The 25,246-nt window shown below is 38.3% G+C and overlaps 1 protein-coding gene across 2 annotated transcripts in view; it reads right to left on the bottom strand.

Annotated features, from left to right (window-relative positions):
- rps16 (ribosomal protein S16) overlaps window positions 1-22,183 on the bottom strand; it is a 1,145,183-nt gene extending 1,123,000 nt beyond the window's left edge. The window contains exons 1-6 of one of the 2 annotated variants that reach the window (XM_049473977.1): window positions 22,087-22,183; window positions 21,944-21,995; window positions 20,701-20,802; window positions 19,746-19,842; window positions 19,066-19,113; window positions 18,783-18,929 (exon numbers count right to left, since the gene is read on the bottom strand). In XM_049473977.1, the coding sequence (XP_049329934.1) occupies window positions 18,784-18,929; window positions 19,066-19,113; window positions 19,746-19,842; window positions 20,701-20,802; window positions 21,944-21,991 (441 nt within the window). In that variant the 5' untranslated portion in view covers window positions 21,992-21,995; window positions 22,087-22,183 and the 3' untranslated portion in view covers window position 18,783. Of the gene's footprint in view, window positions 1-18,741; window positions 18,930-19,065; window positions 19,114-19,745; window positions 19,843-20,700; window positions 20,803-21,943; window positions 21,996-22,086 lie in introns of those variants that run through there. The other variant, XM_007232805.4, reaches the window with a different exon arrangement.
- Window positions 22,184-25,246: the final 3,063 nt, after the last annotated feature.

Below are 25,246 nucleotides of genomic sequence, written 5' to 3'. Positions count from 1 at the left end.
TGGGCATAAACAAAATGACAACATGACTTCAGTGGTCTATTAGTGGTCTATTAGGCATGGTGCCAATATGTTTACCTCAGTGTCACTGCTGAACTGAGAATAGTCCAACAACAGCATAAATATATACTATTTTTCCAAAAAGTGAGGTTAATCAAGTTCTAGGTTGTACAGGCCATTTAAGGTCCTTTAATGAATAATGGTGTAAACTAAGGAAGGTTCCTGGTAGGTTCCTGGTGGTTCTGGGAGCCAGCCACGCTCTTAAGGAACCGTATCTTCGCTAATGGAGAGAAAACAGAGCGGCGGACCAGACAGATCAACACAAACAAACACGGCATGAGAAGGCCCGGGCCGGCGCGGCCCAACATAAACACTGCGCTCTATTTCAGGAGGTGTGTGACATCATTGTGACAACCTCCAGCTACAAGAGGAGGCTAAAAATAGCGCTAACGTCAACCTGCTGCTACATATATGTCCATGAGCGAGGAGCCGCATTCCACAGATAGCGGCAGATGGCCCGCAGATTCCAGCGTCCGGAACAGGGGGAAACAGTACCGGCCCACACAGACACACACATATATACAGTATATATACATGTACACACATACTGTGTACAAACACACACATACTGCCTTTAGCTTTTATTACGGCATTTACATTTTTCTTTTTTTTTACAAACTTTGCAATGTCACAACTTTTATTTCTGTTTAGTGTTGCATAAATTGGTGACACTTTCTATGAATGTCCTCTCTATAAGACTCTATAAACATATTCATAACACATTATAATGCATTCATAAGGCATTATAAACATGGCTATACATATTTATAAAACTCTATAATTCATCATAGCAATGTTTATTATGCATCATGAACTGTGATTATAAATCATTAATAGCTGTGTTTATACGTCAATACCAAGAAACTCAGTCCCAGCTTGAAGACTTGTATCATGACTAAAACAGCTTCCAACTTATAAACACACTCTCAGTAGTCCTATAAATATATTTTTAACCACTCATGAATTATACTTGTCTTGAATATAATATTAGTTATAGTCAATTATAATGTATTATAACAGGTCTTAGTGCGCTCTAAGTAAAGTGACAGACTTTCATTGTGGGGCTCGATTTTTAACGATAGATATATACTATTTTAACATGTATATCATAAGCACAGCTTATAATGTATTATAATCACAAGTCATAATGCTTAATAAACATGGCTATAGTGGGTTATGCATTTTTATAAATATTTATAGCCATGTTTATAATGCCTTATTAATGCATTATAATATATTATGAATGTAGTTATAGAGTCTAATAAAGATGACATTCATAGAACATGTTACCCATACATTTTTTGCCAAGGTCTGTGCAAAGCCTTCTCCAGCACATCCCAAAGATTCTTCATGGGGTTCCATTGATAGAATAACTTGGTGGTTCAGTTTACTCAGGTAGTCAGCTGACTGACACATAAGGGGTGACACAAAATATCAATATGGCAATATATTGCTGTTTTTTTTACGATACATTTTTTATTTTTGTTGTATATGTTTAGAATTGACACAAAAGTGCAAAAGAATATATAAGAACACACACACACACACATACTTCTCTGACAGTCAGTGTGTACAGGAGGCACAGTCTGACCCCGCCTCTGAAAGGTCCCGCTGGAAAAAGTGTGTAAGGCTCTGAAACTGAAAGCTCAGCAGCTGTTGTCTGAAGAGTCGCATGTGTTCTGGGATGCTGCTTACTGTCACACTCACACACACTCATATTCATATTCTTATTTAATTACTGTGAAGCTCCTAAAAGCTATAGTATTCCCTACATGGCGTTGACCGTGCTCTGAACACTGCTGTGTTTAACCCACACTCTCTACTTTAGGTTTGTTGTGCCGTGTAATATAATCAGTTCTCTTTTACCACTTCTACTAAACACTCTCTCATTATAAACTCCATTATTTATTATTATTATTCATATTCATCAAAAGAACACATTTAAACAATTTCCCCTATATTACAAGTGCAAGCTTTGAAGGGCCCCAAGCAGGGATGTACAGACCACAAACGACTGAGGGGCCTTATTTTAGTGAGCTTATCTATATGCAGTGAACTGCACATCATGCTACTTGTTTTGGGGCGTGTCAGTGTGTCTTTGCTGTGATAACAACAGGCACGCGCTATGTGGGGATGCGCATGTGACAATTCACTGCTAAGGTAGCAATGAACATCTGTTCACCTCTGCCTATGTTGATGCCAAGGTTAATTTTAGTCAGTGGCACAGTTTTGTTGTCCATTGACAAGATAAAAATAATCCAGATGTTTACATAGCCACACCTCATTTTGAGACCACCCTGCCAGTCAGCGTAGATATATTCACAAGCACTATTGCTATTTAAATGACTGTAGTACATAGGCTGAATGATGCAGTTGCCATACAGGTGTTTCCCAAAAGCGTAGTTGGAATTATGAAGTGTGTATAACTTTCACAGTGTCTTACAAGTCTTACAACCACCACGGTTGCAAACATTTTAAATGTCAAGTGCTTTGTAAATGTAGCTCCATACAGAAACAATTAATTTGCAAGTAAGTATATAGGTCTATTTTTAGTTTTAAATATATTTATTTATTTATTTATATATACATATTTTACATTTAATTAAAAGCAGAGGCGTGCAGACATAGACATCAGGTGCTGCTAAAGCACCACCAACTCTGCCCTTTATCAACCAAAGTGCCCTTTTGAAACTTCGTTTTTTTTTTTATATTATTATTATTAAGATTTTACTGAGGCCGGTTTGAAATGATCTTTTAAAAACCTGAGCGATTAAAAATGAGGGAAAACAGAATGCCCTCAAATCAGCTTGCTCACACCCGACCTCTCTCTTCCTCTTTCACGTGACCCCGCACGGTCGTCGGTCGCGCTGCAGCAGCAGTTCAGTTCAGCGAGTCTTCAGCACAGCACGCACGGCAACGGATAGGCTTCTTCTCCCCCGTGTCCCACCAGCCACATAACGTACACATCAAGTAAAATCCTACTGTTGCCCTCTGAGCCCAACAAGAAATCATTTTGTTGTGCAGTAAAATGTCTCATACAGCACCAAACTACTAAGCATCTTTAGCCGACTGGTCACCAGATAAACTAGCCGCTCTAGCCCAAATCAATGATAGATATTGTGAGGACGACCACATACAGCCCCGGTTCTGGACTGATTTGCCTGGGGGGGGCAGTAAAATTAAGTGGGCATGTTGATATTCATGTTGAAGCCAGAAATATATTCAGGGCTTGATTTTTACATATGGTATTGATAAAAAGTGCCCGTTTTCCCCCCTGAGCACTTGCCCCCCAAAATGTCTGTGCACGCCACTGAAGTATATTTTTTATTAATGTATTACAAATATATTTTTGATATTTTTTTTGAGTGGAATGTATTTTGGTACATGTGTTTATTTGTTCCCACATGGGTTATTAATTTAGTTTTAATGACAAACAAATATAAAAAAGAAACATGACATAATTTTTCAGTGTTTTAATTAAGCATATCTAAAGGGCATTTATTGCCTTTTTAAAAAAAAGGGGAATGTCAAATTACAGACGCCACTTTTGAACCCATACCTGTGCATGAGACCCCCCTTTTTCATATGTCCACTTTTATATGCTTATCCCACTGAACAAATTTTTATGAATGTTTTATGAATGGAGATAGCACCTATAAATGCACTGAAATTGCAATTAAAAATGTAATCTTATTAATATTATTGTGGCAGCTGGTAATTATTATATTATGAATAGCCTAAATTATATATTATAGCACGATTTTGGTCATAATTTGTATATTTTGGTACAATATTGCAAAGTTTGTGAGTTTTAGCTCGTTTCCTGCTGGGTAAGTCTGACCATGTGAATTAGGAATTAGCCATGACTGAGGAACATGTGGGGGAGGGGAGGCTGGGTAAATTTCAGTTTTCAGAACCATGTAGACTTCTGCTATTCCAGACTAGCTAAGCAGGTTTGAGGTCAGTGCTGAACGCACCGGCTGAACCCCCGGCACTACTGACAGCTGAATTAATGAAACGCTCTTAGCAAACTCTTAGCAACTGCAGGCGGTCCAGAGCTCTTAACCATCACACACAGCAGACTGACAGTTCGAGAAAGAGCATCAGTGAGACTTTTATAGTAAATTACAGGAAGAAAATTATGCCAATAAAGGATTGTATAATTACACTAATTCACTGTGGAGAAAGATAACAGCAAAGTACTGTATAATAAGAACAGTAAGAAGAGTATTGCAGCTTTATAGAGTCAATTTAGCACACAGAAATACATTGTAGTACTGCCATTATTTTTTTACACTGTCCATATGTAGTTAAAATGTTTGTGGTCTTTAGTTGGTCCTGTAAAATTATTACCAATATATTACTGCAAAAGTGTAGTTAGACATACTCTGTAAATAAAAACTACAATTCTGTCAGCAAAGACACTTCAAACTTACTGCATTGAAGTTTACAGACAGCCTGAAATCACACAATGCAGTGAAGAAACCTGTAACTTGCTCGTATGGCCTCCAACATTGTGATCAGGCAGTTAACTATAAAATATAATAAAAAAAAAACCTGCTTACCCAACAGCACACAGTCAAAGATGTACTCTCAAATTGTTTAATAGCTGTTCGTTACAAAAGCACAGAATGAAATATGTAAGCATATCTAATGTTAACTGATATACAAGGGTTGTATTAGCTGTTAGCAACAAACCAGGATTAAGGCTCATTAGCATAGCTAAAAGCAGTAGGGTTCATCCTGAATCCTGAATCCTTGAATCTCTGTATCTGTGCTTTTGTATTGTCTTTTTAGCTTAATTTACTATTTGGGATTACTGAATGATTTGGACTGGATTGATGGAAGTCTTTGTTCATGCTAATATTAGCTGATATCTACACAGACAAAAGCATATTAGCATATTATTTGGCTATAAACTGTGGCAGCACTCATCATTCACTTCTGTATTAATATATGTTCATAGTTTGTTGCATTATTTGGAGTTACTGAGTGATATGGGATAAAGCATTTGTTTTCTAATGCTAATTGACTTGCATTAGCATTAGGACTTTAGCATTTCTAAAAGCATTAGCAGCCTGACTGAAGCTTGAATTCTCGTACCTCTGTACTTTTATAGTTTATTGTGTTAATTAGTGGATTACTGGATGTCTAGGACTGAAGTAAATATTAACTGGAATATGATAAGCATTTATTAGCTGTTAGCTACATTAGCCTCATTAGACTAAATAAGGGGTAAAGGTAAAATAAGTGTATTAATGAGATTTTCCAATTGTTCTGATGTTTTTTTTTTGGGCTGAACCGTGCTGTACGGGATTAGAGTTTATTTGAGTGCTAGTCTTTAGCGCTGTAGCTCAACCGGGTGGTTATGTCACGGCGGCGGTGATGCGTGTGATGAGGAGCTTCTCAAAGCCCACTGAGCTTCAGCTGGATGAGAAAAACACAGAGGGGAAAAAACGAGGCCTCCACGACATCATCCATCCTCGCCTTTTAAGGAGAGCTCCCATGGAGGCTATGAGGAGCTGGCCCAGTTTCACACACACACACACACACACACACACACACACACACACACACACACACACAGATTCAGAGCCACTGATAAAAGAGACACTGCACATATAAAGACAAGAAGGAATAGTCCTGTATCACTGCTACTAAAACATTTCAGAAACAATATTTAATAAAACAAAAAAAATGTATTACAGTATATTAATATGCAAATATTGTTGTATTATTATTATTATTATTACTGCATTTTTGTTCTGACAGATTTGACAGATTTTCTTCACATCCAGATATCTGCACCATTCCAAGGCCAAATGTATTCTGTCTGATTGGGTGATGAAGGGTTTTATGTTTTAAAACACACATCATTTACATATTAATTAATGGTTTTGGCCAAACGTTTAAATATAACATTGATACAACTACACTTTTAACACCCACTTTTAATACGTGGCAATACCTGAGCAACCACCATATATAACAACCACTGTAGCTGTCTAGCAACCAACTTAAAATTATGCTTGAAGTTCCACTGCAATCAATCACCTTCTCACACTCTGGCACCTATTTAACATAGCAACCATTTAGCCACACCATAGCAACCACCTGAGGTGCCATTGCAACCATATACCAACACCACCTGGAAAATCTAAGCCAATGCCTTGCAATTTATCAATACTACAGCAACTACCTGACAAACCTTAGCACCCAAATAGCAACACCATAACATCCACCTAGCACCAAATTAACAGCACAATATAACCCCCTGAAGTACCACAGCAACCACAATGTAGTAACAGACTAGACTCTTGCATTTAAATAAATACAAATTCTAATGTAGTCAAGATGAACAAATTAAAACTTAAATTAATATGGTATTACTACAAAACAGAAAATAAATGAATGCACAAAATGTCCAAAAAATCCAAAAAGTTTAAATAAAGAATACACAATAAAAATAAAATACTGCATGGATATGACAAGATTGGACTAAGGATTAAAGAAACTGCTGAACTCTGACTGTGGGTCAGTGGCATCAGTTAGCATAGAGTTCATGAATTCCAGCTGACTGGTGCGCTGTGATTTTTTCCCAGTAAAAGCTGAAAGGTGATAGCGTCACTGGAACCAGCGTGATAATGACCGTTATTTACAGAGATCATAACCCACACTGTTTATAACCCTGCTGGGGCTCACAGGTGGAGCAAATGTCTAAGTGCTGATCCCTGTAGGGCTATTGGAACTGTTCTAGTTTTACGCTTTAGGAGAATTATACAACTTGTTTATACTCAAATATCGTTATGATTTTTATATTCCGCTCAGCTATGTGGAGCAGGAGGCCACGGTGGAGGGATATCTGGACGGCCTTAATGTCCTCTGCGTTGCCATAATGAAGGGGAGAGAGAAAGAGTCATGAGTGATGAATCATCATAATGTCCGCACAAGGCCAAAACTCACTGTACTGCTGCCCATCAGATACACCAGATACAGAACACCAGACCCGACAGAGAGAGAAGGAGAGAGAGAAATAGAAAGAGAAGTAGAGAGAGAGAGAAAGAGAGAGAGAGAGAGAGGGGCCATACATCGACCACCCGTAATGTTAAAACTAATATTAACAAAACAAAAAATATGTTTTGGATATCATAGCCACCGCCTGGCAACACTACAACAACTACTAATCAGCACCTTTGCACAGCAACCACATGGGATGCCATAGCAACAACCCTGCAACACTATGGCATCCGCCTAACAATCACCTTGTGCTACTCAAAGAGCTTTTAAACAAAAAGGAAAAACTGTTTAAGGTATCTTGTGGCACCATGTCAACCACCTGGTAAATCATAACTTAGCATCCACCTAGCAATATTCACAGCCACAAACACTCATGGGATGATATAACCACAGATTATCAAAAACTATGCAACCACTCAGCAGCATTATAACAACCATTTATTAACATCATAGCAACAACCTAGCAACACCATAGCAACCAGCTTGCAAATACTGTAAACAACGCACCAACACCACAGTCACCACAAGGGATACCATTGCAACAATCTAGCAACACCATAGTAAATGGCATATAGACCATTTAGCAACACCATAGCAACCACCTAAAAAACATCTTTACTAAAATGGTAAACACTGCTAACAGTTATTTTGTTATTTACAAACATCAGCAGGCTGTTGTTTTTTTTTGTTAATTGAAAATTACGTAGCATAGTTTTAGGTGAAACGGACAGGTGTCCTGTCTTTTCCAGACCATGTAATTCACGTCCAAGCGTTCTCTATAGTTAAACTGTATTTAACCTGTCCCGATGATGAACATCTCCTCCCTGTCCCTAATAAGACCTTTATACTGTTACGATCTGTTCCAAAAACAAAGGTATTAAAATAGTCCCATTCAGACCTCTATATAAGGTAACACGCAGTGATAGTGTGCCACCATTGTTCCAAATAAAATCATTTTACACTAGTAAACAACAGTCCACCATTATTCTCCACCAAACACTATTATTCTCCACCAAGCACCATCATTATTTCCACCAAACAAACACCACCATTCTCCATATCAAACACCACCGTTATCCACAAAACATCATTGTTCTCCACCAAACACCATCATTATCTACCAAACAATATTATTTCCACTAAACAAACACCACCATTCTCCATATCAAACACCACCGTTATCCACAAAACATCATTGTTCTCCACCAAACACATTATTCTCCAATAAATACCATTCTTATCTATCAAACACAATCATTCTTCATCTATTACCATCTTTCTCCACCAAACACCATAATTCTCCTCCAAACACTATTGTTCTCCACCAAACATCATTATTCTTTACCAAACACCATCATTCTCTACCAAACATCACCATTTTCCATATCAAACACATTAATCCTGCCTAACTACTAGATGATAGCTCATTGATGTGAGGAGGATTTGATTTGCACCAGGCCTAACAAAAATGAGAGCATCAGTTAAGTGAGGTCAAGAAATGCACACATACAGTTTGTTTTGTCTTTTTTAGTCTAGGAAAGTAATAACAAATGAGCAGGTGTCCCAATACTTTTAGTGAAGATTGGAATGCTTGCCTTCCTTTAATCAGTAGTCCCCCCTACTTTACCATGCCAACCATCCTTCTGTATCCCTCACAATAGTGACCCCCGCCCACCCCCACACTTGGCAGCCCCTCGGACGCTCAATGAAACTTCAATTCTCTGGTCACATGGCCTATTATGGTCAGGCGAGGTGAAACGGCGGCGAGCGTGTAAATCTGAGCAGTGAGCACCGTGACAGCAAGGGGTCACGGGGTCAGCGCCTCCAGGTGATGTGTTTCCACAGCGCTGTGGAAACCAGAGGAAAAGCCCATACATGGCCCGGCTGGTGTTTATGACTGTTCTCCTCCCTTTTTACAAGGTGACCGTCCGCTGGGGCCTCCAGTGCACTGAGGGGATTTAAACCCACTGGAGGGCGCTGTTAACCCCACAGCCTCCCTCCATGCTCTTTAGGGAAATATGCTAGAATATGCCATTTATCAGCAAATATTCTACATAAACTGTGAGAGGTTAGTGCCAGTGTCTAAAGTAAATGGCACACTAATGTTTTCCACAAAACACCATTAGAACCAAAAACACCATCATTATTTAACAAACACTTTCATTCTCTACCATACAAACACATACATTCCCCAAAAAATCCTTCCATCCTCCATCTGACCCCTTTATTTCAAATCAAACACCCTCATTCCCCACCAAAAGCACCATTATGTCTTTATTTTTCACACTCTCTCAAACACCATTATTCTCCACTATTTTCAAACACCAGCATTCAATCAATTAATTAATCAACCTTTTTTTACTCAAGAAATACTCATTTTAAATCAACATTTTCCAGAAAACACCATAATTATCAATGATAATTGCCAAGATTGCCCAAATAAACACTGTCATTCTCCACCAAATACAATAATCTTCCATTAAATACCATCCTTTTCCACCGATATTCATCATTCTCCACCGAACAAACACCATAGCAGTTACATATTTCTCACCACAACACCCTTATTCTCCACTAAAAGCCATTCCTCATCAGTAGTTTAACGGTTCAGTATAGGTGTGTTGTGTGTGTATTGATGTGCAGTGTTGTAGTAAAGTAATTTTGCTAACAGATGTTCTCCAAACAAACCTTGCAGCTGAACATAACGCAGCCGGCCAGAGGATTCATAAGTATAGAGGCAGTAAATCCTTTCATAAATACCCACGAGCCCTTGCTGTAAACCAGGGTACATTTAGCAGTACTGCGAAGTGCATTCTCCAGCAAAGTAGTATACGCTGCGTTACCTTGGTCACCATCTTACTACATAGCCTAGGCCATCTTTGTGAGAAGCAACAATTCTATTTCTCACATCTTCAGAAAGTTCTTTGCCATGAGGTACCATGTTGAGTATCCAGTGGCCTGTATGAGAGAATTGAACCAATAACACTAAATTTAACCGCCTTGTTTCCCATACACACCTGGAACATTGTTATCCTAATGAGTCTCATGACACCAGGGTAGGACAACGACACAATTGGGCAAAAGTTCACTGTGAGGTGTACTCACTTGTGTTGCAGCTATTAAGACATTAATTTATGTGTTGTGTTATTATCAGAGGACAGTAAGTCTATACTGTGTTACAAGCTGTACACTGACTACTCTAAGATATATCCAAGTTTCATTTCTATGTTGTTCCATTAAAACATATAATCAAATATTTACAGAAAGGTGAGGGGGTACCCATTTCTGTTGGATACTGTATATATGGATGTACTGTAGTATAAACACAGTATGAGCTCTGAATCTGCTGGATGTCACACAGTACAGATCAGTGTTGGTAAAGCAGGTGTGGTGAGGTGGATCAGGATATGTTAGTATACTTTTGACCTTATCTAGCTGTGCACGTGTCTTTTAAGAACTGCTCATATACAAACACTGACATGACAAAAGTCATGGGACACTGTTTTGTCCAATGGAAGCTAAAGAACTTTGCCATGACCTGTGGGATATGTTGATGGGATCTTCTGCACTGAATGTGAATGTGTATCTGGATTTCTTCCAGTCACTTATCTCTACACATGGACAATTCCAGCCAGGTCCCACGGTCACCATCATTACCCCTCACTGCTCTGTCCACTGCGGGTGGTAATATTAGTCTTTTTGATGTATTTCCGGCAAACACGTCACACTGTGGATGGAGAAATGCTAAATACCCACACAACTTCAGAATCAGAACATCCCATCCATCTGCACCCACTATCTCACTCCAACTCTCATAAATCAACTGTACCCAGATCTAAAACTGATACCAGTCAAAAGTTTGAACACACCTTCTCATTCAAAGTTTTTTTTTTATTAAATTTATTTTCTACATTGTTAATTAATATTAAAGACATGAAATCAATTAAGGAACGCACAAGGATTTATGAAGTAAATTTGAGCACAGCGTGAAGGAAAAGCAACTATTGTGTAGCACCTCCAGAAATTCCTTCAAGACACTGAGAAAACTATTCCAGGTGACTCTCCCTCATGGAGATACTGAGATTAAAATACCCAGAGTGTGCAGATCTGCCCTCAAGGCTAAATGTGCTACTTAAAAGAACCTAAAGTATAAAACTTATTCTGGTTAGTTTAACAGTTTCTGTTTACTAAATAATTGAGCATGTGTTCCTGTAAAGCTTAAATATAGTCTTCAATATTAAATTTACGATGTAAAAAAAATCATAAAATAAAGAAAACACACTGAATGAGAAGAGGAGTGCCCAAACTTTTGACTGTTACTGCTGTTTAAATAAACGCTTGTTCTTTTGATCTTCATCTCTTTAAACCCTGGGAAAGCATCCTTCCCTCTGTGTGTTTGTGTGTGTTTCCTCTCTCCCACGTGAGCACACACACTGTTCCCATATTACTCTGTGTGTTCTGCTGGACAGTGCGCACTCTGGCTGCGGGTCAGAACCAGCACAGCTGGAGGCTGCTCCACAACAGGAAGTGGTTAAAACAACAAAACAAATGGACCCTCCTTCTTCTCTTTTCATCTGCCAATCATCTTCTCAATGAGATTATTGATTAGTAAGTCTGTTAGTGACGTACAAAAGTGTCAAATGTGTTCATATTTATTACTCAGGTAGAAGTATAAAAAACAGGGTTTAAAATACTTTTGGAGCGGGCTCCGAGTGGTCCAGCAGGCTAAACGCTACTACTATGATCAGGAGATCGGTTCGAATCCTGTTCATGTAGCTTGCCATTGGCTACCGGAGCCCTGAGGGAGTACAAAGGGTATCAGCAGCAGCTCAAAAAGAGGCGGTCACTGACTTCAAATGTATTGGAGGAGGCATGTGCTAGTCTTTACCCTCCTGGTGTTGGGGCATTACTAGTGATAGGGGGAGTCCTAATGAGTGGATTGGGTTATTTGCCTTGTAAATTGAGGAGAAAATAAGATTAAAATTAGAAACAAATAAATAAAAATACTCTCATACAAATATAGGTTTCAGAACTACTTAAAGTATAAAAGTAAAAGTAATGTAAGGAAAAAAATGCTGCTTATGCCGCTTAACAGGGTCCTATAGTGTGCTACCCAAAAAAAAAAAAAAAAATATATATATATATATATATATATATATATATATATATATATAAATAAATATATATAATGACTATAAAGTTATATTAAAATTTTATTGTTGGAAATTTTGGGATGTACTAGGCTGCCTGTTTTTGCAAAATATATGCCCATTGATGTTAGTCTTGCATCTGAACGTTGTTCAGGAATGTTCTGATAGTGTTCATCTGTCCAGTTTTCTTAGCATTTCGGAATGTTTTCAGAACTGCCTTTACCTTATTTGCAACAACTGAACGTTTTATAAACATTGCACTGGAACATTTCCAGATATGTTCCCAGATAGTTCCTACAACCTCATTTGCAACAACAATCTAACATTCCCAGAACTTATTATTAAAAATTTCCTTTAATGTAAACGTTCCAAGAATGCTTTTCTAAAGTTAATGTAAATATTGCCAGAATGTTGCCTCAATCTTACACGCAAAAAAAAAAAAAAAGGTTCTTTGAATATTGTTCAGGAACGGTCTTCTGTCCAGTTTTCGGTAACACATTACTAGGGTGCATTAATTAACAGTACTAATGACAGAATGTCTCAACTTATTATTAACCCTTGTTAAGACATTAATAATTATTGCCACGTTTTCTAACTAATGTATTGATTCTTTATTATTAACATCATTCTTAAGTCCTTTGATCCTGACTTCACTAATGATCTTGATTTCTGAATGCAATCAGATCCTAACAGCAATGTAAGTCCAGAATCTAGCAGAATGTATTCTCTGGACAGTAGAGACCGTTAGTAAAACAAAAGCAGGATAAACTCCTTAATACCCTTAATTTCAGCAGTCACAATACTTTTGTTTCCGTAGTGTATGCTGTTGTTCTGCAGGTCTGTGTTATTAGTCGAGATATGTGTGTGTGTGTGTGTGTGTGTGTAGGGAGGGTGGTGAGGTGTTCTGCCAGGATTCCCGTATTAAACGTGAACATACTTCAGTGAAGGAGGTTTACTGGAAGCTGAAAGTAATGGCACAGGCAGCTGTTTACTTGACTCACTCACAGCTCAGCTAAAGAGCTGGTGGTGATCCCAGGCCGAAATTACTGATTTCAGCTCTGTCTGATTAATAAATTCATTCACAACCATCTAACTACATTCAGATTATGGTCAAATTATTCAGGACTTCTAAATGGGTCAAAAATGATTTAAGCTATGCACCTACTATACTATAAAATCCTATGAATTGTCCCATTGCATTTCAGTCTATTTCTTATATAAATGTGTATCCATTTTCCTTCTTTGATTATAAGCAATAGATCTTTTCCACAGTCATAGTCTTCCTGTACTGTTTAACAGAGCACTTGCTGGTTTTTAAACTCCCTCAATCATCTTTAAATCTTAACTATTCTTTAGCATGGCTAAAAGCAGCACAGCTAACACAGACTAGAGAGGTTCACAAGTCTTTGGTCATGAGTCGAGTCGCAAGTCTTGTGCAAAGCATTTACAGATTTTTTACTCCTTTATCTATTAGTCAAAATTAAAATCGTAATATTATGAGAATAAAGTCGTAGTATTTTGAGGGATTTTTTTTCCCATTTTCTCCCAATTTTGGATATCCAATTGTCCCATCCCTTTGTGGTCCCCATCACCAGTGGCACCTGCGACCCTATGAGGGAACGAACGAGCACATGCCTCCTTTGACATGTGTGAAGTCAGTCACCCCTTTTTTCGAGCTGCTGCCGATGCATCATGCAGCGGTTAGCGCGACTCGATTCCTATACATCCGCTCACAGACACCTCTTGTTTCGCCTGGCGCTACCTTTGAGCGTGATGGGTAGAGGGAGCAAGGCCAATGTTGCTACCTCTGGGCCCGGCAGCTGATGTCAGAGCTACATGAACGGGATTCGAACCTGCGGCCCCCCATTCATAGTGGCAGCGCATTAGATTGCTGGACCACTCGGCACCCCGGAAAATTATTTTTTAACTACTTGGTCTGCAGTTTAATAGCAGAGAGAATGGAGCATTTTGCGCTCATTATGTGTTACAGGGCTGATCACCAGCAGTTATCTACATTTTTAACCTGCTGATTAATAATGCTTTAGTGTTACAGTTAAACAGTACAGTGCACAGATTTTGTCTTCGGCTCCCCTGCCGCAAGAAGCCTCCCGTGTGGGGAGCGCGCACGCTCCTGCGCGGAGTTTTTGGCATGTTTGCTAACCGTCCATATGCTGTAATGTCACTGACCTCTCCTTTCAGGTGTCTGATGAAATTTGCTGTGGTGGAACAGCATCCTTTAGGTTGACGCTGCAGACTCTGCAGTCAGCACTTCTTCTGTTGGTGACATCTGAAATTCTTATAGCCAAATATTATTACAAAAAGGTATGCCGGTCCCCATTACCATCATATGAGAGTCAGACTGAGACTAGTACGTAAGGCGCACATTCGCGTAATATCCTTACAGGAAGTAAGCTTTTCGCATATTTTAAAGTTTCCTAAATATTCACACACAAAACATAATGATTGTTCACGACTCTCAAAACACGAGTGCATGTTGAGTCAAAAGTCTCTGTCTGTACAACTTAAGAGTGACTTGAGCAAACTCGAGTCCCTATCTCTGATATATCTGTCAACCAAATTTTTCACACTATAATGCGCACTATCAATAAACGTCTATTTCCTGGTCTATTTTCATACATAAGGTGCACCAGATTATAAGGTGCATTATAAGGAGCACTTGTTAGGAACAGAGGTGTCCTCATGTTTTCCTCCTAATTAAGCAGGTCTAGCCACTGGGGGGCGAGACCTGTAAACAATACTGTAATTCTTAAAAAACATTTTAAGATGAGCTCTGAATATTAATCTACACAGATTTATCTCCTGAAAACAGTTTATTTACAGTAAGCTTAGATTTCCACTAAGGCTAGAGCATTAGTGGCTAACCTCTAATAGCGCCTAATTGCTGCTCTAGGTACTCTGAGGCAGGGCAATATTAGCTAGCGTTTCATCCGTTTGTTTTAACATGAGAAATATGCAGGCTACAGGCCGGTAATACTCCTCTCTGAACAGCCAAATGGTTAATACCGTTAGTGGGTAATGCTAATGCTAATGCTGCTCCAGCAGTGCTAACCAGGTTTAGCAGCAGGCTTCAGGCCGATAATACTCACCTCTGAACGGCCGAATGGCTAGCGTGGTTAGCAGGTAATGTTAAAATACTGCTGGAGAAACTGCTGTATAATGCTGTACTTCAATGGAGAGGCTTTACGAACAGAAGTCAACAAGAGCCACTAGGGTTGCCAGGTTGTTACATTGGCTCCAGGTAAAACATTAGTCAAATAAAATTCTCCAAAACGCAAAGAAATCCATCCAAAAACAAAACAGTGAATGTTTAGCATATAAACAATATTACAATAATTATTCCAACAGGGCCTTAAAATAAAAATCAATATCTTAGTTTATATTTAAATAATTGTTTCTGGAGGTGTGTATTTAATGTGTTTAGTGTGTGGTATGATGGGACACACAATTCTGTTTTATCAGAAAATAACTATATGAAAATAAACCTGCTGGCAGTGCATGTAGTAACTACTCACACAGAATTACTGACAGCATCACTGCTCATTTATTCTCTTCAGCAGCACCAGCTCTGTCTCCACCAGCTACAGTGTGTGCCTCACTGATGAGTCCAAATTACACAATAACTATGGGCAGTAAAGTCCTGCCACTGGTAGTTTAGTCCAGCTTAATTCCTCCAGCCAATTTCACACAAAACTATTTTGGCATTAAAGTCCCCAATCTGGCAACATTATGAGCGGCTGGATGCAACTAATTTCACACGTTTCCCCTGTAGTTCATTAATGTGAGGATTATGTTTCTAAATTGTGTAACGTTCCAGCACAGGGCTTTTAATTTATTTTAATGATAAATAGAATATTTTTTGTATTCTACATGTGCATTTAGTACTTTCTTAAGTGATTATTTTGGCAAATCAAAACTCATATCACTATTATTTTCTACAGCAGCATCACAGACACTCTTCAAATTCACTGTTATAGTATTATCAGATTACAGCAGCGCCCCCTGGAGGCACAACCTAAGTAGGGCGCTGTTGTTGCTTAATGAGACCAGCAGGAGGCAGCATTTCTACACGAACAAATGAGAGCAGCAATAAAAAACTCAATCATGCTTTATATAACGCTGTTTAAAGCCTAAACAGGGAAAATCTGCACAATGTTCATCTATCTGTATAGATAATATATAGACATACAACCCCTGGCAAAAATTATGGACTCACCGGCCTTCGAGGATGTTCATTCAGTTGTTTAATTTTGTAGAAAAAAAGCAGATTACAGACATGACATAAAACTAATGTCATTTCATTTCAAATAGCAACTTTCTGGCTTTAAGAAACACTATAAGAAATCAAGAAAAAATTGTGGCAGTCAGTAACAGTTAATTATTTAGACCAAGCAGAGTGAACAAATTATGGAATCACTCAATTCTGAGGAAAAAATTATAGAATCACCCTGTAAATTTTCATTCCCAAAACTAACACCCGCATCAAATTAGATCTGTATATACTACTACTACTACTAACTACTAGCTACTACTACTAGCCATCCGCGCTCCTAAAAAACAAGAGAGCTAATTGGCTGTTTCTCCTGAAAGGCGGAACTTTATCCTTGAACTGACTCAGTGATTAGCGTTAAGAGATTTTCCGTTCACACACAGCCAGCGGCCTGTCTCCTCATTAACAATACAGCTGAGCTCAGCGAAACGATTCGGGGCTACTTGAAAATTATTTGGGGCTAAAGCCCCGGAAACCCAGGCCAGGCGACGCCCCTGGTCATATTCAGTGATGAATCGCAAATCTGCATTGGGCGATGGTGATGATGCTGGAACTTTTGTTTGGTGTCGTTCCAATGAAATTTATAAAAATGACTGCCTGAAGATAACAAATACAAATTTCCACAGTCCTTGATAATATGAGGCTGCATGTCAGGTAAAGGCACTAGGAGATGGATGTCATTACATCTTCAATAAATGCAGAAGTTTACGTTGATATTTTTAACACCTTTTCTTATCACATCAATTGAAAGGATGTTTGCGGATTATGAAATCATTTTTCATGATGATAATGCATCTTGCCATAAAGCAAAAACTATGAAAACATTTCTTGAAAAAAAGACACATAAGGTCAGTGTCATGGTCTGTAAATAGATCCGAATCTCAATCCAGTTGAAAATCTTTGGTGGAAGTTAAAGAAAATAGTTCATGACTAGGCTCCAACCTGCAAAGCTGATCTGGCAACAGCAATCAGAGAAAGTTGGAGCCAGATAAATGAAGAGTGCTGTTTATCACTCAAGTCCATGCCTCAGAGAATGCTGTTATAAAAGCCAGAGGTGGTGCAACAAAATACTAGTGATGTAAGTGTTATTTTGTTTGTTTTTCATGACTCCATAATTTCTTCCTCAGAATTTAGTGATTCCATATTTGTTTCCCTCTGCTTGGTCCAAATAATTAATCGACTGCCAACTTTTTTTCTTGATTTGCCATTAAAATGACTTTAGTTTTGTATCATGTCTGTGATCAGTTTTTTTTTTAAACTAAACAACTGAATGAACATCCTCTGAGGCCGGTGATTCCAACTGCATCTATTAAATATATATAAAAAAATAACTAATTCGGGCTGCATTTCCAAAGCATTTTAACAGCAATATTCGAATCTTTAAAATCATCAAAATAAACCATCAAATAATGTTACTTATAATAATGTAAATCTATTTAAGGGTGGTTGAAATATTTGGCTAAAAAAAAAGAAAAATCTCAAAATTAAGTCACAGAAATCACTGGGTTTTTGGTGGATGCGCGCTGTTCTTCTGCAGTTGTTCAACAGGGGTTTTTGAACAGTAGGTCTGCAAATTTTTCTATGACTTATCCAAAACATCTTAAGGCCTGGAAACATTTAGCCCATTTGGAAATTTCATGACTTTGCCAGGTTTTTCATGACCGTACAAACCTTCATTCCAAAAAAAAAAAAAAAAAAAAAAAAAAGTCCATTCGCAGGAATTAAGTGCAACTGAGTTGAGCAGAACAGTGAAGTCTGTGTGATTGAGTGAAAGGATAACTCTGGATAAGGTCTGGATCTGATTCTTTGCACAATTAGAAGCACACTTGAAGACCCCTTCCAAGGACCATCAGCACCCAGGTTTTATTTAGTAGAAATCTTACAACCGAACTGAAATTTACTGAGCTCCTGACAGCAACCCATTCTTTTAGTAATGTTTGTAGAAGCAGTCTGCATGACTAGCTGCTTGCTTTTATACACCTATTGCTGTGGAAGTGATTGGAAGCAGACTATAATGAGTGAGCAAATACTTTTTGCATTACAGTGCATGACTAAACTAGTTTTATACTATACAGCTTTTCTGACCCACTGACATTTCCTAACACTGACTGGTGAACACATTTATCTCCCACCCAGCAGTTCAGGCTCCAATAAAGTTCTCTCTTCAGAAAATAAACAGTCCACATCCTAACTACAGCAAACTTAAAATACCACTCTGACAACGCTGAATTATTTTCTCATTTTTAATTGTACGAAATATGCACAAATAGTTTAACGGTAAGACTTCTGGTAGCGGGCACGAGCTCCGGGTCCACCGAACTTCTTGGACTCGCAGCGACGTGGGTCCGCAACCAATAAGGTCCTATCGTACTGAACCAGGATGTCCTTAATCTCCTTCTTGGAAGCCTCATCCACAACTGAAGCAAATCAAACAGAAAAAAGGAGTGAATAAAAGATCCATCCAGACTTATGAAAAGGTGTTGTATTTGTTAAGTGAGTTGAAAACTAAGAAATAAAAGATACAGAAGCAACCTCACAAAAAGAAATACTTACATTTCTGGTAGTAAGCAACCAGGGCTTTGGAGATGGCTTGGCGAATAGCTGAAAGGCAAAAGCAATATTAGAAAATCTATAGAACATAGTGTCCAACAACAGTAATCATCTATCAATGGTCAAAATCTAAGGTTACTTTTTTTTTTTTTTTACATTCTAAATACATTTCCCACTGTGTAAATGTTTCATGATTGGACAGGATGGGAAACCAAAACCAACTGTTGCCAAGTAAATAAATTCAGTATAATATACCTCAAAATTCAAAACAGCCCTCAGGACAGAGACCGCAAGTATTAAGGCTTTCTAATTTTTAGGCTCAAACATACCCAGCATCCAATTTTTTTTTAAACCTTGTGGGCAATAGAACCTTTTTTGTCTGGTTATAGATTGCAATTATGCACTACTCTCAAATCAAGACTGGATAATGTTTTATAAATCAACTGTGCATCAGACATATTTAGATCAGGGCTGAACTACTGAATTCTAGAACACCAGAAGGTTTAGGTGATGCCAGACTTACTGCCTTACTTATATTACAATCAATCCTCTTAAAATAAAGCTTATTACTCTGTCATTCAGGTGGGTTTAGTCAATAACTTTTCCCAATCCCTTTTCAGTGGGTGCATCAGCGATGTACAAATATGAATAAGAACAATCAGACAACATGAAGCTTGTCTTACCATAGACCTGTGCGACGTGTCCACCACCCTTCACACGGATTCTGATGTCAACGCCAGCGAAGCGCTCTTTTCCCAGCAGCAGAATGGGCTCCAGCAGCTGAAAAACACAGGATGGGAAAACACTTGGTTACAGAAACTACTCACCAAACCTATACCTATGTGATCAAATTCTGATCGAGCAGATCAGTAATTGAGAACAGTTTTCCTTCAGCTTATGGTTAAAAGCACAAGCACGAAATTTAGGATGCTTTACAGTCAACTGCACTAACAGCCAATGCATTGAGAAGTGATTAAGATTCAAACTTTACAGCAATATTTACAACTTTACACTTTAAGAAAATGAAAACCACTTGAGGGTTGAAGAATTCTCCACTATAGCGTGCCTTTTAGGAAGCTGAAATCAAGCTAATATGTTTCAGCAAGTCTTTGGCTTAAGTTTTTCAGCAGGTAGAAAGCAATCAAATCACCTGCAAGTTCCAAACAGCAATAATTACAAACTTGACAGGATGATTATTTGGAAACTTGACAATACTGACTGAAGATAACTTTATGAAATAAAGTATCCAAAATTGCTCGGGCAGGCGACTCAATGCTTATGATGAATAGAGTCAAAAACCTGACATTTATCTGTATTCAAACTAAAGAGCTCATCATTCCTACAGGTGACATGGGAGCTTGGGAGTTTTATAATGGACCAAAGCTGTTCATTAACTTTGTAGTAAAATCACATGCTCAAAACTTAAACATCTACTTATTTAATTGAGTTAATAGAACACCTAAATAGAACACCTAAAAATTAATCAGTGTGAAACATTTTGTTCAATCTGATCCACAAACAGCTGGTTTAAAAGATGGTTCACAGTTCAAATGAAGTAGAACACCTTGAATTAAACTTAGCCTTAAACCAAAGCACCCTTTAGCAGGTAAAAAGAGGAAACTGCTACTGTATACAAACCTTGTACTGGAGGGTAGCTGGCTGAATCATCTCAAGGGGTCTGCCGTTCACTTTAATCAGTCCATTTCCTCTCTTACAGTGGGCAACAGCGGTGGCTGTTTTCTGAAAAAGATAAAGGAGCATTAAAACACATCAAGAGTCAAGTCCACAACGGCAGGAAGCGCATATTCTATCTCTGCTTTTCTAACAAAGTCAAACTAAAAAAAGTATAAAAAAAGAAGAAAAAAAAAGTTTGTTTTGGTTCTCTTCTCACTTGTGTTGTCCACACACATGCAATATTACTATGGTGGCTGGACGTCCAACCAATTCATCTATGTATTAACACTATTCGGTATTGTTTACGGATTTCAGTTGAATGAAAATTTATTATTTTACTACATTCGCATGGTCATGTCCCTTTCATTTACACACTATCGATTTTCAAGGTTTTCATTATGGGTTTAGTTTAAAAGAGGTTATTGAGCTTTATTAGTTAATTAACTATGGACCTGCTACTTTATGCTGGTAGTTTTACATTATACATGGAATAGTTAACAAGCTACAACTTGCGTGTAAGGCAGCTACTTATAGTATTGTCACATAAGCTAGCTAGCTAACTAGCTCATCAACGTGACAAACCGAAAGGACACAGCCATGTGGATTGCATACGTTTAACTCAGACACAGCAGCAGTGTGGCACACTGTAAATAAAAATTAAGCTATTTGAAAGTTTTAACTAGTATTAAACCTTTCAAACGTTGTAGATCAGTTGAAACGTTAGAAAACGTGGTCATACGCAGCGCAGCCCCATTCTACAGTCATTTACAACCTACAGAACTAGATACACACAATTAGATACAATCTGAGTGTAACATACGCTGCTAATAGAGTCTGTGAATTTTAGCAGATGATCCACGTGTCCCCTTGTACCTTAAACACCTCACGCCTCCCACAGTTCGGTAAACCAGCATTAAGCAGCAGAAACGCCGGGAAAACGTGGCCAAATTCGCCACGGCCCCAGATTTACACACAGAACGTTAGTCAGGTAAGATATCTACATGTCTTACTCGTATTTCTGACTGAAATAAACGAGTATACTCTTCACAGTAACGCTAATAAAGCTGTTATTCGTCTCTCAGACGCGGTTATTTCCCCGCAGTACCGCTTTACTCCACTCAGGGAGAGAGTTCACGGGTTAGCTGATTAGCAGCTAAATAGGCTAAGTCTCCGCGTTCCTGAAGCTCTCACTCATTATTTTACTCACTTTGCGTCCGAAGACCTGCACAGACTGGATGGGTCCTTTGGCCGGCATGTTTCTGTAAGAGAATGAGAGTTTGTACAGTGAGAACCGGAGTTTAATCCGAATTAAACGGTAATTTATAGAGGAGTACAGGAGCTCGAACGCACCCTCACACAGCGCCGCGCGGAAAAAGGCCGAACCTCGGGGTCTCCCAGCCTTACAGCAGGGGCAGCGCCTTCCTCTACCACTACTGAACACACACAGAGACACGGGGCTCAGCACTGACACCTAGTGCAGCTCTGAGTACAGACACATAGAAAAGAATGAAATACAGACCGTAAATCTGAAGAATATTTACATCAATGTGTACTTTATGTGCCCATGAAAATGAAGATGATGAATGTAGGTTTTTCACAATTTGAGTTCTGCATCTAAAGGCTACTGGAAGCAGTGCTGGTTATCAGGTCTGACAGCAGCAGGAAGGAAGGACTGGCGATGTTTCTCCTTCAGACACTTTGGATTAACCGGATTATTTATGAATTTGATATATTGATTGATTGATTGATTAGCTAATGCAAACAAAACTAAAAGTAGTAATAAACAGGAAATTCAGGAAAAGTAAAAAAACATTTTGTTTTGTCAGAGTTTTGTGTGCAGAATTATTCTGCAAAATAGAAGAAAGGGACAAAAGAGAAAAAAAGAATAAGGGATAATACCACCGCCAAAAACATTATTATTATTATTATTATTATTTTAGATAGATAGATAGATAGATAGATAGATAGATAGATAGATAGATAGATAGATAGATAGATAGATAGATAGATAACAAGCAAATAACAAAGAACAGCAAATCTACAGAACAAAAGTTCAAGATGCCATGTGGACCACAAACACCTAAAATATTACTGCAGTAAAATTAGAAGCCCTCTACTTAAAGATTAACCTTCAAATGTATACTTAAGAATCGAACTTAAAAGTGTTTTATTATGACTCTAATTTTCTATTATCATTTTTATTATAACCCTCTAATTTTAGATGAAACCTCTTGCACCACTATCACTAATGCAGATATTCAACTTTTAATATGTACATGAACACACCACTAGAGGACGCCAGAGTGCCTTCAGAGAGTACGTTAGATTTACAGAAGCCACTTTATTAGAAACACGCACCACCTTGAATCTCCACTTACTGGCCACTTTATTAGAAACACGCACCACCTTGTATATCCACTCACTGGTCACTTTATTAGAAACACCTAACACTTTGTATCTCCACTCACTGGACACTTTATGAGAAACACACACCACCTTGTATCTCAACTCACTGGACACTTTGTTAGAAACTCCTACAGCTAGGCCTTGTATCTTCACTCACTGTCCACTTTATAAGAAACACCTAACACCTTGTATCTGCACTCACTGGCCACTTTATCTAAAACACATACAACTATGCCTTGTATCTCCACTCACTGACCACTTTATTAGAAACGACTACACCTTTGAATGTCTACTCACTGGCCGCTTTATTAGAACTGTACCCTGTGTTTCCGCCCCAACCACTGACCACTTTATTCCCCCTCGTTCTCTGCCAGCTCTCTTACTGCTCCTCCTTGTAGTTGCCACTGTTCTTTCCTAAGTTCACACCTTCCTCTTTCAGCTCAGCCACTAATCACCTCAGTGCTGGAGGTGTGGAGGCGGGATACAAACAATTTAAGATCATTTGGGGGCTGTGAAAGAAAAACAAGTTCAAAATAATTAATATTTATTTTTCATTAGAAAAACTTAACAATAGTATGTATGGTATATTTACAGTGCTTATAGAGTGTATATATAAATAGCTAAAGCAGAAATAAATCCAATACACTACTACAGTAATCTAGTTCTACAGCGCTGTATTTGGTTCTGGTTTATTTGTGCTGTTTGGGCTGTAAGGTGTCTGCAGTGTGGACTTCACGCCCTGCCTGAGCCTTTTGGCCACGTGAATCAGAACATGTGTGTGTGTTGTTTTTGTTTATTGCAATTAGCAGAGGGTGCTAATCAGCACAGGCACACAGGCAAAGTGTGTATGTGTGTGAGTTAGCAGCAAAGGTGTGTGTATAAGAGCAGCAAGCTGGCTCAGGTGTGAGGGGAGGGGCAAGTGTGTGTGTGTGTGTGGGAGAGAGAGAATACCAAGTGAAGTGTGAGGAAATGAAGGTGTGTACATTAGGGATGCATCGAGTAACTGTCTAGCAAAACTGTTCGATCGAAAATAAAAAAGCTTTTTTTGTTTTAATCGAATAATTGAAAGGATTTGAAATCATTTATACGGAACAATGACATTTTATTTAAAAAAAAAAAGCCAAAAAGACATTTATTCTACACTATACTGCCAAGTATCTGCTTGCCTGCATTGCATTTGGTGATGTGAGGCTTGGATGGAGCTGCTCAGCAATGGAAACCCAGTCCATGAAGCTCTCTACACTCTACTGTTCTAATCTGTTAAATTATTTGGATGGGGGAGCGAATACTTTTGTCAATATAGTGGAAAAAAATTGCAAAATGAATGAATAACAGCAGAAAATATTTGGTATTCGGCATTCAACCAAATATTTAATTTTTTCAGTTTTTAGTCAATTTTCTTTAGTGCATCTCTAATATATTTTACATTTAATTTGTATGTACAATGTTGCTCTTCAGGGAAGAGTTTCTACTGCTACTAGTCCTGTTTTATCTGCAGAAAATAGACAATGCATGAGTGTACATTTGCACATCTGTGTCATCAATGGTGCAATGTAAAATAGATTAATTGGAATTGCATTAATTGGAGATGTATGTCGTAAAATACATGTTTGAATGCAACAAACAAAAAAGTACAACATCTAATGAAAAGCACACATCTCCAATTGTTAAGCATAATTGGATGAACCATATTTTGGGCCTATGTTGCACCCAGTGGCAGGATAACGATCTAAAATATATTTCAACAAGAACTGAAGACTCTTATTTGCTGCAGAACGAGTTTACAACCTGTGATACTTGCAAATGCAATTGTACGGGCTAATTTTTGGTCCCTTTTACTTTCATGTTATTTTGAAACTGTAAAACATGGAATGTGTTTAGCTTTGCTTCATATTATCAGCTTTTTGACCAGGGTGTCCAAACGTTTGCATGCAACAGAAAATATCGATAAATAAGTATTTGTTTGGGTAAATTTGTGTAAAATGTGTTTGTATGAGAGCAGTAAGCAGCTGAGGTGTGAGGGGTGTGTGTTTGTTAACAGTAGCTGTAGCAGATGTTAGCTGTATTGCAGAGGAAATGGGGCTCAGTGAGACAACACACTGCT

Source organism: Astyanax mexicanus, chromosome 2 (assembly GCF_023375975.1).
Source record: "Astyanax mexicanus isolate ESR-SI-001 chromosome 2, AstMex3_surface, whole genome shotgun sequence".
In the NCBI taxonomy this organism is placed as follows: domain Eukaryota; kingdom Metazoa; phylum Chordata; class Actinopteri; order Characiformes; family Acestrorhamphidae; genus Astyanax; species Astyanax mexicanus.
Note: the sequence above shows the minus strand (reverse complement) of the source record. Positions and strands in the feature narration are given on the sequence as shown.